This window comes from Clarias gariepinus, chromosome 16 (assembly GCF_024256425.1).
Source record: "Clarias gariepinus isolate MV-2021 ecotype Netherlands chromosome 16, CGAR_prim_01v2, whole genome shotgun sequence".
Lineage (NCBI taxonomy): Eukaryota > Metazoa > Chordata > Actinopteri > Siluriformes > Clariidae > Clarias > Clarias gariepinus.
This window is the reverse complement of record NC_071115.1, coordinates 13,807,469-13,821,486: the sequence shown is the minus strand read 5'-3', so window position 1 is coordinate 13,821,486 and position 14,018 is coordinate 13,807,469. Positions and strand designations below refer to the sequence as shown.

At 38.0% G+C, this 14,018-nt stretch overlaps 1 protein-coding gene across 2 annotated transcripts in view; it reads right to left on the bottom strand.

The window, feature by feature from the left end:
• The window catches only part of helz (helicase with zinc finger), a 49,333-nt gene that overhangs the window by 24,460 nt on the left and 10,855 nt on the right, over window positions 1–14,018 (bottom strand). Inside the window, exons 7-18 of one of the 2 annotated variants that reach the window (XM_053514279.1) lie at window positions 13,841–13,916; window positions 12,061–12,259; window positions 10,615–10,722; window positions 9,186–9,486; window positions 8,341–8,605; window positions 7,492–7,831; window positions 6,616–6,746; window positions 6,405–6,447; window positions 6,057–6,232; window positions 5,767–5,868; window positions 3,364–3,542; window positions 856–974 (exon numbers count right to left, since the gene is read on the bottom strand). In XM_053514279.1, the coding sequence (XP_053370254.1) occupies window positions 856–974; window positions 3,364–3,542; window positions 5,767–5,868; window positions 6,057–6,232; window positions 6,405–6,447; window positions 6,616–6,746; window positions 7,492–7,831; window positions 8,341–8,605; window positions 9,186–9,486; window positions 10,615–10,722; window positions 12,061–12,259; window positions 13,841–13,916 (2,039 nt within the window). Of the gene's footprint in view, window positions 1–855; window positions 975–3,363; window positions 3,543–5,766; window positions 5,869–6,056; window positions 6,237–6,404; window positions 6,448–6,615; window positions 6,747–7,491; window positions 7,832–8,340; window positions 8,606–9,185; window positions 9,487–10,614; window positions 10,723–12,060; window positions 12,260–13,840; window positions 13,917–14,018 lie in introns of both variants that reach the window. The other variant, XM_053514280.1, reaches the window with a different exon arrangement.

The following is a 14,018-nucleotide window of genomic DNA, read 5'->3' as shown; positions in this document are numbered from 1 at the left end:
GATCATGAATTTCTTAAGAAAATATGACAACTTAACATAACATGGTTCCCTAGCAACACGTGGACTGAGGAGCAACTCCTTCCTAGCTTTGGCATATGACTTAATGTTTCACGTGGCCAGCCGTGTGATTCACTCTCAGAAAGCCATCTAAAGTATGAACTAAAATATAAAAGGCTTTTTTTTTCCTGCCACCACAGAATCAGATCTCTGTTCCACTTCTGACCTGCTTTACTGCTTAAAACCTTTTACAAAAGTCCCAAAATTAATAGGGACCAAAAAAGGAAACATTTATTTTAGAATTTTCAGTCTATGAACAGCACAGGGTAATGGCTGTGGCAGATGACTGCCTGGTAATAATGGGGAAAGCTTAGTAAATTAGCCAAAATCCTTAAAAAATATATTATCTGAATAATTTGGCAAAGACAGTGTTGTGATACGATGCATCACAATACAAAACTGTGACAGTTGCGGCCGCACCAAAGAAACAAACAATAAATAAAATTTGGCCGTTGATGAAGTTCAAATTTACAGAGAATGTGCTGCTCATGTGATCACATTCTTTCGTGAAAAGATTCCTGTCTCATCAGCATAATGGCAATCAATCATCTGCACTTACTAAGTGACCAATAGCTCCACACTGCAACAACAAACACGCTGGTTATGTGATCAACAAGACCATTCTCAAGAATGAAGCATTTTATTTGACTTTGGAGCTCTATTTGTGCTAAGAAGCTTATATTACGTTTCAACTGATCACTTTACATCCATACCACCTAGTGTAAATCTAACTATCGATCAAGGGGAAAAAAAAGTGCATAATACTTTGCATTTAAAAGAGACAAGCTGCTTTCATACCTGCATGTGGTCTCCAGCAAGGACGATGCGTGTGCTCTTATTAGCCAGCGCCAATGGCATAATCGTTTCACACTCCATCGCCTGAGCTGCCTCGTCCAACAACATGTGTGTAAAGAGCCCTTCAAAAGACACACACACAATAAACACAGACATGATGACTCTGGTGAGGGACATTTAAGCGTATATTCCCGTGATTTTCCTAGGCTGTTATTAATGCAGCATAATGCAGAAAGATCAGGGTTCAACATAAAAAGAGCAAGTGTATTAACCTATATCCTTATTGTAGAAGACAACTAATGGCAAGGTGTGACCTACAGAGACTGAGACTACCATAAGCACATCAATTAAGTAAAGAAAAAGGCCCATCAAGGTAATGAAAAGCTCACGATGCCGTTAGACTGAAGATGTAGTCTCACTTTATTAGGAACACCTGCAAATGCATGTTATTTTCAAACCAGTCATAATCTGGCAGCAGTAAATGCATGAAATCATGCAGATACAGGTCAAGAGCTTTCATTAATGTGCAGAAAAAACATTATCTCAGTGGTGGTTGTTGTACTAGATGGGCTGGTTTGAGTGTTCCATCACAGACTGATTATCTCCTGAGATGTTCACACACATCACTACAATTATTTAAAATAAATATATAATAATAAAAAAAAAATTCCAGTGATTATCAGTTCTGTATGTGAAAATGAATTGTTAATAAGAGGTGTTGGAAAAGAATTGCCAGACTGGTTCGAGCTGGTTGAACTAAATTCAAAAAAAGCATTCTTGAAAACTGTGGCGAATGTATTGTAAGGTGAATACATTCCAATTACAGAAGATCATATCATATATATATCTTGGATACAATCTGGAAAGACCAGGTGACATTTATAAGTGTTCCTTATAAAGTCGACAGTAAGTGTATAGTGGAGGGCACAGTCATTATCTCTAATTAACTTTATCTAAAACAAGCATATCTAGTTACGTTTGATCTGCTACATTAGCCAGATTACATGAACATGAGTCGGGCCATATTATGGTTTCATGCCCTGGACCTGCTGGAAATCAGCCTGCTTGCTTTAATCCAGGAATGGTATCTGGGTATGGTAAGGTAAGAACACCTGCCATATTTACTGATCCCGATAAAACAGTCTAATTCTCAGTATACACAGAATTCAAGGATATCCAGGCATTGTAATGTTAATTAATTGCATACTGTAGCAAAATGATTGCTTGGCAATGTTGGACGTCCAACATTCAGGATGCCAATTAGACAGGCGATGTAAACGAACATTGGGTGAGTGGAGGTTGCAAGTACAATATCACACATTGTTACAAAAACAAATAATTGGATTGTCTAGGCTGTTTTGGATTAAACTGTGGCACCCAACATGTGATTGTTCGCTACAAAGGTTTAACAGCAGTCCTGATATCACTTGTTAACTTGGCGTGATACCGGTTTACATAATTAATTCAGCCATATTATATTAAGTTGCATGTTATAACAGAATGCCTTAAGGATCTGAACGGTCAGGTATGAGAATTAGGAAGGTATGTGCCATCAGCCTTTGCTTTTTCATAACAGCATGAAATTTTGGCCTTCTAATGGGAAATACGATTATGTAATTATATATTTAATATATATGTAATTATATAATTTATTATATATTTTTTGCCTTCCTCAAAGATCTACAGTTGCTAATCCACACTACAAGCAACTCTGACTCTGAAAAGGAAAAACAGTAAGCAGGTTTCACACTGCTGTGATTTTACCACCTTAAACACCTTTAACACAAACTCGAGGGCTTGTTTGCCATGTTGCTCCAGCAGCGCTGACTATTACTGAACGGTAAAACAGGCAAAAAAAAAAAGAAAGAAAAAAATAAAAAGCACATGTGGGAAGAAAGGAAAAAAATAAAAAGGGAGAAGAGATGACAGTGGAAGCTAATGATGCTGAGCGTGTTAGACAGGCAAGCTGGGTCTCTTAGCAACAGATGACCCTGCAAGCAGACACATACATGGCAGAAATTAGCTTCTCATTATAAACTGTTGCAGACCTCACCACTCATTGGGAAAAGTTTTTTTTTTCATTTTATTGCTGGGGGGAGATTTCACAGCGTGCTTGTAGGGTACTGTTTAAAAAAATATGTCTTTATTATGGGTTTAAATGTGAAAATGTAAGTAGTTGCAGCAGGAGGGTTTTCGGCTTCAGTAAGCTCTCAGGAGAAAGAGCATGAGGGAGCATGAGAGAACGAGAAAGAGAAAAGAGTATGAACGAAAGAGCAACAGTGCAGGAAGACAAAATACTTTTTGCAGTTACATCATCATTGCAAGTATGGGGTAGAGAATTCACCCAACACACTCAAATCAGAAATATTCGGTAGTCAAGTGTTTGACAGGGGACTTAAATGCCTGTTTCCATCCATGCAAGAATTAACAACTCATTTGAAGGCCAAAGTGTGTGGTGTGTGTGTGTGTGTGTGTGTGTGTGTGTGTGTGTGTGTGTGTGTGCACACTCACCAGGTTCCAGATCAAGCTGGCAGAGATGCTGGGACGTACTGAGTGTCACTACCACAACACGGTGGCGCTCTATGTCCTGCCGAGTGGGCATCTGGAAGGTGCCGTAAACTTCAGAGATCAGGCAATACTGCCTAACCACTGTGTGCACCGTTTTTACCCAGCGGTTCCTAAAGTAAACCCTAAACACACAGAGTCCAATTTCAATACAAAGTGTCAAGATAACATTCATTATATTCCAGAATACATTCTTTCATAACAGGCAACAGAAATGTCATTAAAACTGTCCAATGCTGAAATCACCAAATCTGTCAACGAGGTATTGTATGTTTTAATCACTCCCTAGAACGTTCTCGTCGCCACTGGACCTGAGATTTGGTGCAAATCCAGCAGCTAAAATCAGCAGGCTTAGAAATTTCCATATGTCATGGGAGTATCCACTTTACAATGCTAGCAACATATTAGTATGATAGTGGACTGAAAATGTGAGAAATTCAAAGACAAAAATTCCAGGGGAGAACCAACCAACCAACACAGTAGAAAAATAAGTGGCAGGTGCCGCTCAAATCCCGGGCAATCATGTTCACGAGGGCTGACCCTGAAAAAGGGCTGCAATTTTAGAAGAAAAGCAATACATTGAAAAGGAACTAGAAGATGATGTTCCTAGCTTTGATTGGGAAAAAAAAATCCTGTCACTCTGGCAGTAGTCAGAAGCTGAGAAAACCTATAACACCTGGCAGAACATGCTCTCAGGCAAGACAGAGAAAGGAAGAGAGGATGACGTCTGTGATAAATCACTACATGACCTCACTGAGGGGAAAAAAAAAAAAAAAAAAAAAACACACAGGCCCAGAGTGACATTTAGGTGTTAAACACTGGTCCTGGAATTTAGGAAAGGGTTAAACAGAATCAAGTGTCCAATCAAGTACTATCAAACCTACTCATAAGGTGAAACTCGTGTCAGCGATGAAATTCTCTCTAACCAGTTTCTTACAGGTTGCTAAATGTACTAAATATAATTATGCTGCTCTTAATTACATGATTGAATATTTTCTTTATTAGGGTGTAAAATGATGAGCTAATTAAGCATCAAAATTTCATTTAAAGTCAATCTGTTGCTTGAAGTAAATGACGGACTATGCACATCACTTCTGTTAAACACACGATCGTGGAGAATGGTCATTAATAGCGGAGGAGCTCCACTTGTTTGTATTATTTTATAGTGAAATGACACATGCCAGAATGTTCTTGTCAAGTACTGAGTATTAAGAACCAATTATTTATTTTTGGCATTTAAAGTATGCAAGTCTATTCAAGGTTGTACAATCTGAAATAAAAAGCGTATGCTCATTAAAACAGTATTGTTTCATAATCAACTGAATGATCCAACAGAAGGCAAAAAACAAAAACAAAAAAAAAAGCTTTTATTTGTCGCATATACTTTACGCAGTTAAATTATGTTTATTTCCATATCAGAGCTTGTTAGCAAGCTGGGGTCAAGCCACAGAGAGAGTTAAGGCTCTGGCATCTTGGGCATGATGTTGACCTCTAACCTGATAAGAATCCCAGACTGTCTGAGCCATCGATAAGTTATTGTGATGTCCCAGTGATTAGCTGCACTTACATGGTAACTAATATTCCAATAATTTACAGAATCTTAGATTAAGCAAAAAAAAAAAAAAATTATAATAATAATAAAAATTCAATCGAAACAGTGTGATCTGATCCAGCAAACAATTTTCCATTGTCACGAGAGAGTTGGGGTAAAATTCAACACAAAAAGATTAGTCATGTAAACAATTAATTAGACTGTTCATTTCTTTTTGGTATAAATATATTCTTTTTAGGCATGTTTGCCCCATGTGGGAGTAACATGATGTGACTACATTCCAGATTGATAACCTCCATAAGAAGTGATTGGCTTGTATTTCATTCTCAGAAATCTTTTGCTCATCTAAGAAACAAAACAAGAAAACAAATTTAAGCAAAAAAAAAAAATAAATTCTTTTAAGCAATCATAACACAAACATGCATAACACAGATTTGTAATGAAAGATTGGAAGCCTAACCTAACTTTAAAGCTGGGGCAAAAATTTTTTCTTCTGTTCCATTTTCGGGAGAGTAAACGCTTTACTTAACCCAACTTAAAGAAAACTGTATTACAATTAGGCTTTGCGTACATAAATGCACATCTTATAGGACCGTAGTTATATTGTAATATTTAAATCAGACACTGTCCATGTAAACATAGCTACTGATCTGTAAAGCAACTGCTCAATTGCACCACTTAATAAAGGTTTTAATTTATGCATGTGTTTTTTTTTTTTTGGTGAAAGATCAATCTATATCATCAATATTGCACAAACCTAAACATTATTAAGCCCTTTTTTGGGCTGTGGTCGATACCTGAGAGGTCTTGCATGTGGATTGCCTGCCTCCACATATGGATGAAGGTAGTCTTTGATGTACAGATCTGCTGCACTGTTTGAATGAGTGCAGATGAGGACCCTGTGAAATGATTAAACAGGCAAATAAATGACTACAAATACACATATCTCTACAAGTTTTCGAATGCTAAAAATCTAAGTAAAAATATTATCCCTTAGAAATTTTAATACAGGGTGAAATAAAACACTGAGCAGACAAGGGAGTTTTCAACTAAAGTGAGAGTGTGTAGGTTTGACGCAGGCACTCACCGCGTGTCAGGCTGTTTGAGGATGTGTTTAACTGCCTGAGCCAACGTGAATGTTTTGCCTGTGCCATAGGGTCCAATGATTAGCACGGGAGGAAGATTGATTGACAGTGGAGTAGTAATGGCCAAAATGGCCTCCTTCTGCTTGGCATTTAAGCGAGGGTCCAACTGCTCGTCCCACTGCCTGAATACAGTGGAACAAATATTTGGACAAATTTATATATTCACTTTGCCTAAAAAAAGACACACTGTACGATCAAACATTTGTGATGAACAACAATAATAATAATAATAATAATAATAATAATATTCACATATTTTTTGAACATCCCATTTTAAAGTTAATCTCGACTTGCCTGGTATAATAACCTCCACTCTTCTGGGAAGGCTTCCCACTAGATTGTGGAACATGGTTTTAGGAATGTGTCCATTACACCACACAAGCACATATGGGTGTGATGGTTAAATGTCCACAAACTTTCGGCCACAAGGTGTATTTAAACACAGGTGTCGAGTAAATTAATGTGCGCGTGTGTGTATATGAAAAAAGGTACAGTGATCACCTGTTGGGGCTCCAGGGGATTATAGGAGTTAAGCCGACATCAGGAAATAGGATGCTGTTGTCACGGAGGCGGTCGAGAGCATAATGCATCTCACACAGGGGAAGCCTGTTGAGCTGAAACTGCAGCTCCACCTAGCAGATCAGTGAGGAACATGATCACACAAATATTATACACCAACCCAACGACCTACACGTGTGCTCTTTGTGATCCGTTAGGTCTCTTTCAAATGTGCAATTCAGAAAAACAATCATCTGTTAATAAAAGCTAGTTTTCAAGCAAGTTTTCACGGTCTGCTTAATGCTCTAACTAGCAAAACTGGCAAACACGATGGCCAGAAGCTCATAAGCAAAAACTCCACAGGAATCTGATTATCCGCAAATGAGCCTTTTCAAATTACACCAGACAGCTGTGAAAGATTTCATGGGGATTCCACAAGACAAAGGAGCTTTAATAGTGCTCCAGTACAGTAGAGGATGTGCGAGATGGGGAAACGGCTGTAACAAATGGCATCTCCATGCCGTCTTTAGGGGAGAAAGCACAAGTAATTTAAATCAAATGTGCGGACTTTAGAGGCAGGACTATTACAAAGGGGTTTGGGATTCTGCCTTCTGTTCTCAATGCAACTACAGCTTTAAATTATACCAACTGTTTAAATGCTGGCTTATTGTAAGAAAATAGGGCTTATTTTCAGTGGGATCAATGCCAGAAACTCGATCAGTCCTGAAATTGTTATACATGTTTTAGGAGACACTAACTGGGAATTAAACCTTTAAATAAATGCAGTGTAAAGGTGTATACTAAATCAAGCCTGGCGATGTTCGTACTAAACGCTGGAACAATACACAAATGTGGCTGATGCTCTATTCACAATCACACCTGCAGCTCCGTGTCTGCTATCAGATTGAGCTCCTCACAGCAGTCCCTGCAAATGCGCAGGAATATGGAGTCCTTGGTCTTTTCCTCTATCAAGGCCTTAAAGACACGCTCCCTGGCACCGGCAGGCTGTCCTTGACTAGTCCCATCCGGGCCCAAAGGCAATAGCAGCACCGAATTCACTTTCGTCATCACCAGCCTTCCTGCCAACGTGTCCTCAGACAGCGTCTCCGTTAGTTTAAAGCGGCCGAACAGCTGACCGTTTTGGGCATAATTAGCACCCCCAGACAATCCAGTCAGCATGAAACTGGCGACCAGCTGCAGATTTACCTTGATGTTAAACCTGGGAAGACAAAAGTTTTTAATACCAAATCACATACACATGAAACACAAAAAAACAACAAACTTAATTAAGAGTGAAAGCACGTTGTTTTGCTGTTTTTTAGTTGCTAAAAAACCACCGTCATAAATAGTTTAACATCCAAAGAGTGTAAATTAAATGAGACAGATTGCTCAGACATGTTTTAAATTTTTTGAAAAAAAAAAACAAAAACAGGAAATCCCTGACATCAGATATCTATATTAAAGCCTTATCATACATACGAAGGATATTAAATAACACAATAAGTCCTAACTCAATAAGTTTAACTGTGTTTCTTAATTAGCACCACTGACAATCCAGAAAATTCATGAAAAGAGCATTATTTAATACCTGAAACATGATTCAAGGCTGACCCCTAGTGGTTACAGACATATTTACAGATATTTACAGATAAAGTTACAAAAGGAAAAAAAGAGCAGATCAGTACTTGCTACCCAGAGCTCCACTGGTCTGGGCTTCACGGTACTCACTTGCTAACTTCTTTGTACTGTGCAAGCTCCTCAATGTAGAGCAGGTCATGCAGGCGGGACTGATAGTTCTCACGTGTGAGAGTTTTGTCCAACACAGACTGGGTGAAGAGCTGATCCTCGGACTGTGGGATCTGATAGCGGCTGAGCAGACTGCGCTCCAACTCCGTGTTCTCATTGGGAGTGAACTCCACGATGGTCTTGCAGGTGTCCCAGGGCTTCGCTGTCATCAGAAGATTCTGCCTTGCCTGATTCAAATGCTCCAAGTCTGTAAGAGAGAGGAACAATGTGTGGGCGTTATATTGAAAAGAATGGACATGTTCACTGTTTTAGTTGCGGGGCAGTGATAATCTGTGTAGGAGTTCAGCAATATCTTGTACATGCAAGATGTTTCAAAATATAAAAAGAAAAAATAGCAGTATTATTTTGGGGGGCATTTGGCTATGAGAATCGCATCAATGACACTATGATAGTCATTTTTAGTTCTTGTTGTCATTCTCTGTGTTCTTTCATTTAGGTTTACAGAACATTAAGTCACATTTCTGCCATTTTTGGTAATATCATAAAAACATGCATACTGTGTTACCAGCCAAAATTTGTGAAGTACTGTAAGTTTTGTACTCTAATCCACCACAAGCAAGACCTGTTGCACACCAAATTGTGGGCATAACTTTGATTATACTTGAAATATAGGGGTTAATAATGAAGAAAAATATATATTCCACACAAAACAAAAATAATCTCACTGCTTATGTTCTTCTAATAGGACAAAGGCCATCCACACATATTTATGCAGATATGTAGTTAATTGAGATCATGCAGTTTAAAGAAGGTAACTTAAAACTTACTTTCATCAGACCCCGCATTCACCGTCAATCGCTGCACCAGCACGGGCTCAGAGCCGAAATCAAACACTACAGTCTGGCTGAAAGTGCCGAAGATTTCGGTTATGAACCCCACCTCCACAGTGTAGAGGCAGTGATCCATGCCATTCTGCAGCAGGCCTACTCCAGTCCACTCCTGACAGCCACCCTCATACACCTGCTGGGGTACTTGGGTGGAGGAGTCGCCTGCGGACACGGCTGTGATGAAGAAGTGTGGTCGGTTGGCATCATAGAGCAACACGATGCGGTGTAACATGCGGACAGGCTGGACATGAAACACAAAATGAGACGATTTATAATTCTGGGACGTACTGAACAAAGCAGTTTCAATTAATAAGATTCTCAATAAAGGCAATACAGCCAAGCAAGCTTTAATACGAGGCATATTTCATCCCCAAGATCACTGTATCAACTTTGAGGTGGTTTTGCCCTTGTGGATTTAGTACATTACACAAATTGGATGGAAAAATAAAAATTATCCATGGAAAATTTGTACACGCTGCTTTAAAGTTATGTATTCATTAAGTCATTAATTACTTGTTAATTTGCACTATTTATCTTTGGTGCTACTTATGGAACGTTTACTGTTTCTCCTCTCACTACCTCACCTCATCACCACAGAGTATTATAATGTCACGTTTGTCACATTGTCACTTTGCCACTCATTGTACATTTGCACATGCACTTTATGTTGCCTCTTTGTATAAAAACGTAGATAGTTCCCTGCTAACTTAAAATTCAATCTGTCTTGTCCAAGCTAGACAGCTAATTAGGTCTCTAAGTTAGCTAGTTAGTTTTTTTATATTATTTATGTTGCCTAGTCAATCTGTCTTGTCTTAGCTAGCCAGCTAATTAGGCTTCTTAGTTAGCTGGTAATTTTCTGTTAATTTATGTTGCAAATTTATGTTGCATGTAGCACCGTGGTATATGGTTGAAGTGACAAAGCCGACTCGACTTGATGTAGCAACCAATATATTTAAATCCAACACTACCAATTTTACCAAAAAGATTGGTCAAATATCCGACCAGAATTCTGCCAGAAGATGGTTGATGGCAATCAAAGGCTAAAAGTAAAAAATTTTATATTTGGAGATTAGACCAAATATTAACATGCTGTGTGTATACTTCTGACCCTGTATAGTACATTAATGACACTCAAATGATTTGTAAAACTTAAATTAAAACTTGTGTTCCAAATTCTTTTTTCTATTCACGATGCATTTTGTATAATCATTCTGCCTAAGAAAAAAGACAACAGTGTATGTAAACTTCTGACCCTAACTGTAATTAAGAAATGAGCTAACATTGTACTTAAATCAAAATTAACCCAACACGTCACATGAGGCAGTCACTCTAAACACAGTCGGTAATAAAAAAATTACAGTGTTCCTACCTTGCAGTAAAGTGAGAATGTCCAGGAATGGGATGACTTCTTGGTGTTGACGATGACTGAAAGATCTGAGCTGTGCTCCACTGTAACTCCATCTACACAGTCATTAAGCTGCAAAGAAACAAAGTTTGTTTTTTAACATTAAAACCCTTTGTATAGCCGTAACAGGTTACTTAAAATACAGAAATGACTCTGGAATGTTGGACAAACTAAGATACACAATTGTACTCAAGAAGGCATAAAAAGAGTTGAGTGAGATGGTTAATAAGGTCGTGCCAAATACTAAAGCCTGCTGCACATTAAAAATGCCCATTAAGGATAAAATGATACACTATTTTTGGTTTGCTAGTATAAAGTCGTAAAAAAAAAAAAAAAAAGGACAGCGCTCACACTGGCTCACATCAGAACGCATGTGGATTTCATATATGGTGGTATCTTTACCAGCTGAAAATAAAGAAATCATAAAATTATACATTAAAAACAACTCGAGTCGAGCACGACTCCAGATGGCAAATAGAATGGTTGCCGATGCACCTCATGTTTTTATTTTGTGACTAACTTTTATCCAGACAGACGAATGTCCCCCACAAAAAAAAAAAAAACATAAAAAAGCAGTAATCATTAATCCTTTTATAGACTCTCTCCTCTCCTGCATTTGCCTGCCTGGCACGAGAGCAGATGAGCATGTGTAAGCTGTGTTCGGTAACAAGTACGCTGAAAAGCTTGACATTTCGATAAAACGTTTAACTGTTGTGTACTTTCGTGGACATTTCACAAGCACTCTTGTTATTGAGCATAGCCCTGCTGTGCCATCATGTGAGCTCCTGCAGTTTCATGCACTGTCCATAGTAAATGTCCTTGGATGCTCATTAAATTTAATGTTTCATTTTAATTTGAGTTAAATTTGTTAATGCAGTTAGGCACTTCAATTTTTTTCTCAGCAGCTTTCGAAACTTTTACAGTGCAGTATTAACTCACGTGTGACGCAGCTAGGACTTCTCCCTCACTGTCCGTTCAAAACACCTCTTGCAGATACAGAGTCGAACAGTGAAAGTTCTCAGGTACAGTCCTGATTATCACATAAGACTAGCAAAGCAGATTTTTGGTCCCTGGTGTGTTCATATTTCAATCGAAGTGCACCAGAGTTGGTGTTCAAAAACTTAAACTACATTTTCAAGGGTTTACAGTTCACTTGCAGAGTGTGCTCCAAGGTTTGGATGACAGCATTCACATTTGTCTATTAAAAACACACTAAGAACCAGAACATCTGGACCAGAGTCGTTTTAAGCAAACAAACCATGTGAAACTTTCTGGAAAGATTTGAATAATGTTGGTATTCAGGCATTGCATTTTTCACCATAAAAACCTAACATAACCACTGACTCAGAAAAACTTTTCAATAATGATTTTCCACGTTTTGCAAACTGTGATATTTGCTAAACACCTTACCACTTTCTCTGGCGTGAGCGAGTTGAGCCATTTCTCTATGAGGGCCTCTGTGTAGTTTTCAGTGTAATGCTTCCCATCTTGCTGTTGCTTGAGGCGGATGAGTCTGGAAGCATAGCGCTGCTGCCACTCGGTCAGCTCCTCCTGAGAGTGGGCTGAGGTGCACTGAGCACCATATCTACACAGCCCCTGCTCTAGGAACCTGCATGGAAACACATGGGTTACACTGACGCTCACATCTAAAAACATGACCGCAAAAGCTGAAGCTCTTCCTTTAAAGTTAGATAGTTGTGATAAAACTTTGCTCTAGTAATAGAGATTGACAATGTGGACCAAAAAATTATATCTTGGTATTTTTGGGCTAAATGGCGATACAGGTTTCAGTATTTTTCTGCAAAATTGTGCAAGTTGTAAATTTAAGCCACAAGTAAGAGGTCACAAACATGCTTAAAACGAGTTAAAACACATGGAAATAATATATATGAAAAGAAAACAGCTTAAATTAAATTAAATTAGGCCTGTCTCTTTGAATGTTTTTTCAGTTGTTCAACAATAACATTAAGTAAAATACTTGCTTTGACGATTTATGTAATTGGCTTTCACTGATTAATTTTTATTTCAGTTTGGAGATGCACTATGGAGACATATGGTCAACTCTTACTAGTCAAGACGCTGTTATTAATTAAAGAACCATAACATGGACATGAAGCAGGTCTTGGCATCTCGTGCATAACGATTTAACAAAGTGCGGAAATTAATTGTAGCATTTAGAGAGATCACGAGTAATAAGATGCGTCTATAAATGTATTTTTTTTCTCTCCCTCTCTCTCTCTCTTTGACCATGACAAATGAAGCTTAAAACTGCTTTCTTTCAGGGCAGAAGACTTTCCAGCTTAAACTATGACACACATATTGTAACAAAGTTTAAGGTGTTGATAAGGCTGTGTGCTGAAGTACGCATCATATTTTCATAGGGATGTTTTGACTTTTAAATAGAATGCTATCTGATTGCACTAGCACAGCAGCCCATTTCAACAAACTGTAAACACCAGGATCACGACTGGCAAAGAAGAAAAAGATCATGTAAGGCAACAGCAAACTGTATTGATATGAATTGCGTCGTCTTATCCTATATCGCGTTTCCAAATATATCAATATGCCTTAAAAAGGAGTTTCATACTGCCCAGCCCCAGGAGACAACACTTAGAAATATAGAGCAGAATGACTGCAATAAATGCCAAAAAAAAAAATTATACTAGAAAGTTACACAGATAGGGGTCTTGTAAAAACCACTAGGACTTTTAATCCGTTTGTTATTAAGTATAATCACAAAAAAAAAAAAAAAAAAATCTGAACCATTGTGTGTGTGTGTATACATGTTTCATTCCAACCAAGCAGAAGTCTTAGTTGATAGCCTATTGAAAGCCATGAACAGCTAATTAAACAGAAAAATCAGGTGTTTGGTTGGATTTGACTCCTGTTTGGTTGGATTTGACTCCTGTGACTTGGCCTGCTAAGTCAACACAAAGGTATGAAACACCACAAAGGCCAATACTCTGTCTAAATACTCTGTACATACAGATGCTTTAACAGCATTATAGAAATCTAATCGAGAAACAAAGACTTTAAAATTAGATTTTATTCTTGAAATATCCCCTTTTTTTATTTTACTACAAGCAAAAACACCATCTTAATTATTGAAAGATATAATAATAAAAAAATTATTATAGAAAGCTAAATAAAAGAAAAGTCAACCAGTACCAGAATATGCAATTAAGTATACCTTTTACATAACGTGTACTCCTCGCTGCTAGTGACCCCTCGAGGAGGAGGCCGAAACTGCCAACCTTCCTGAATGTCTGTTCCAGGTTTAAACAAACAAAAGATATGAACAGAATAGAGGAAGAGAAAGTTGTTGAAACATATCATCATATATACCCAAGCAACTACCCCGGTCAAAA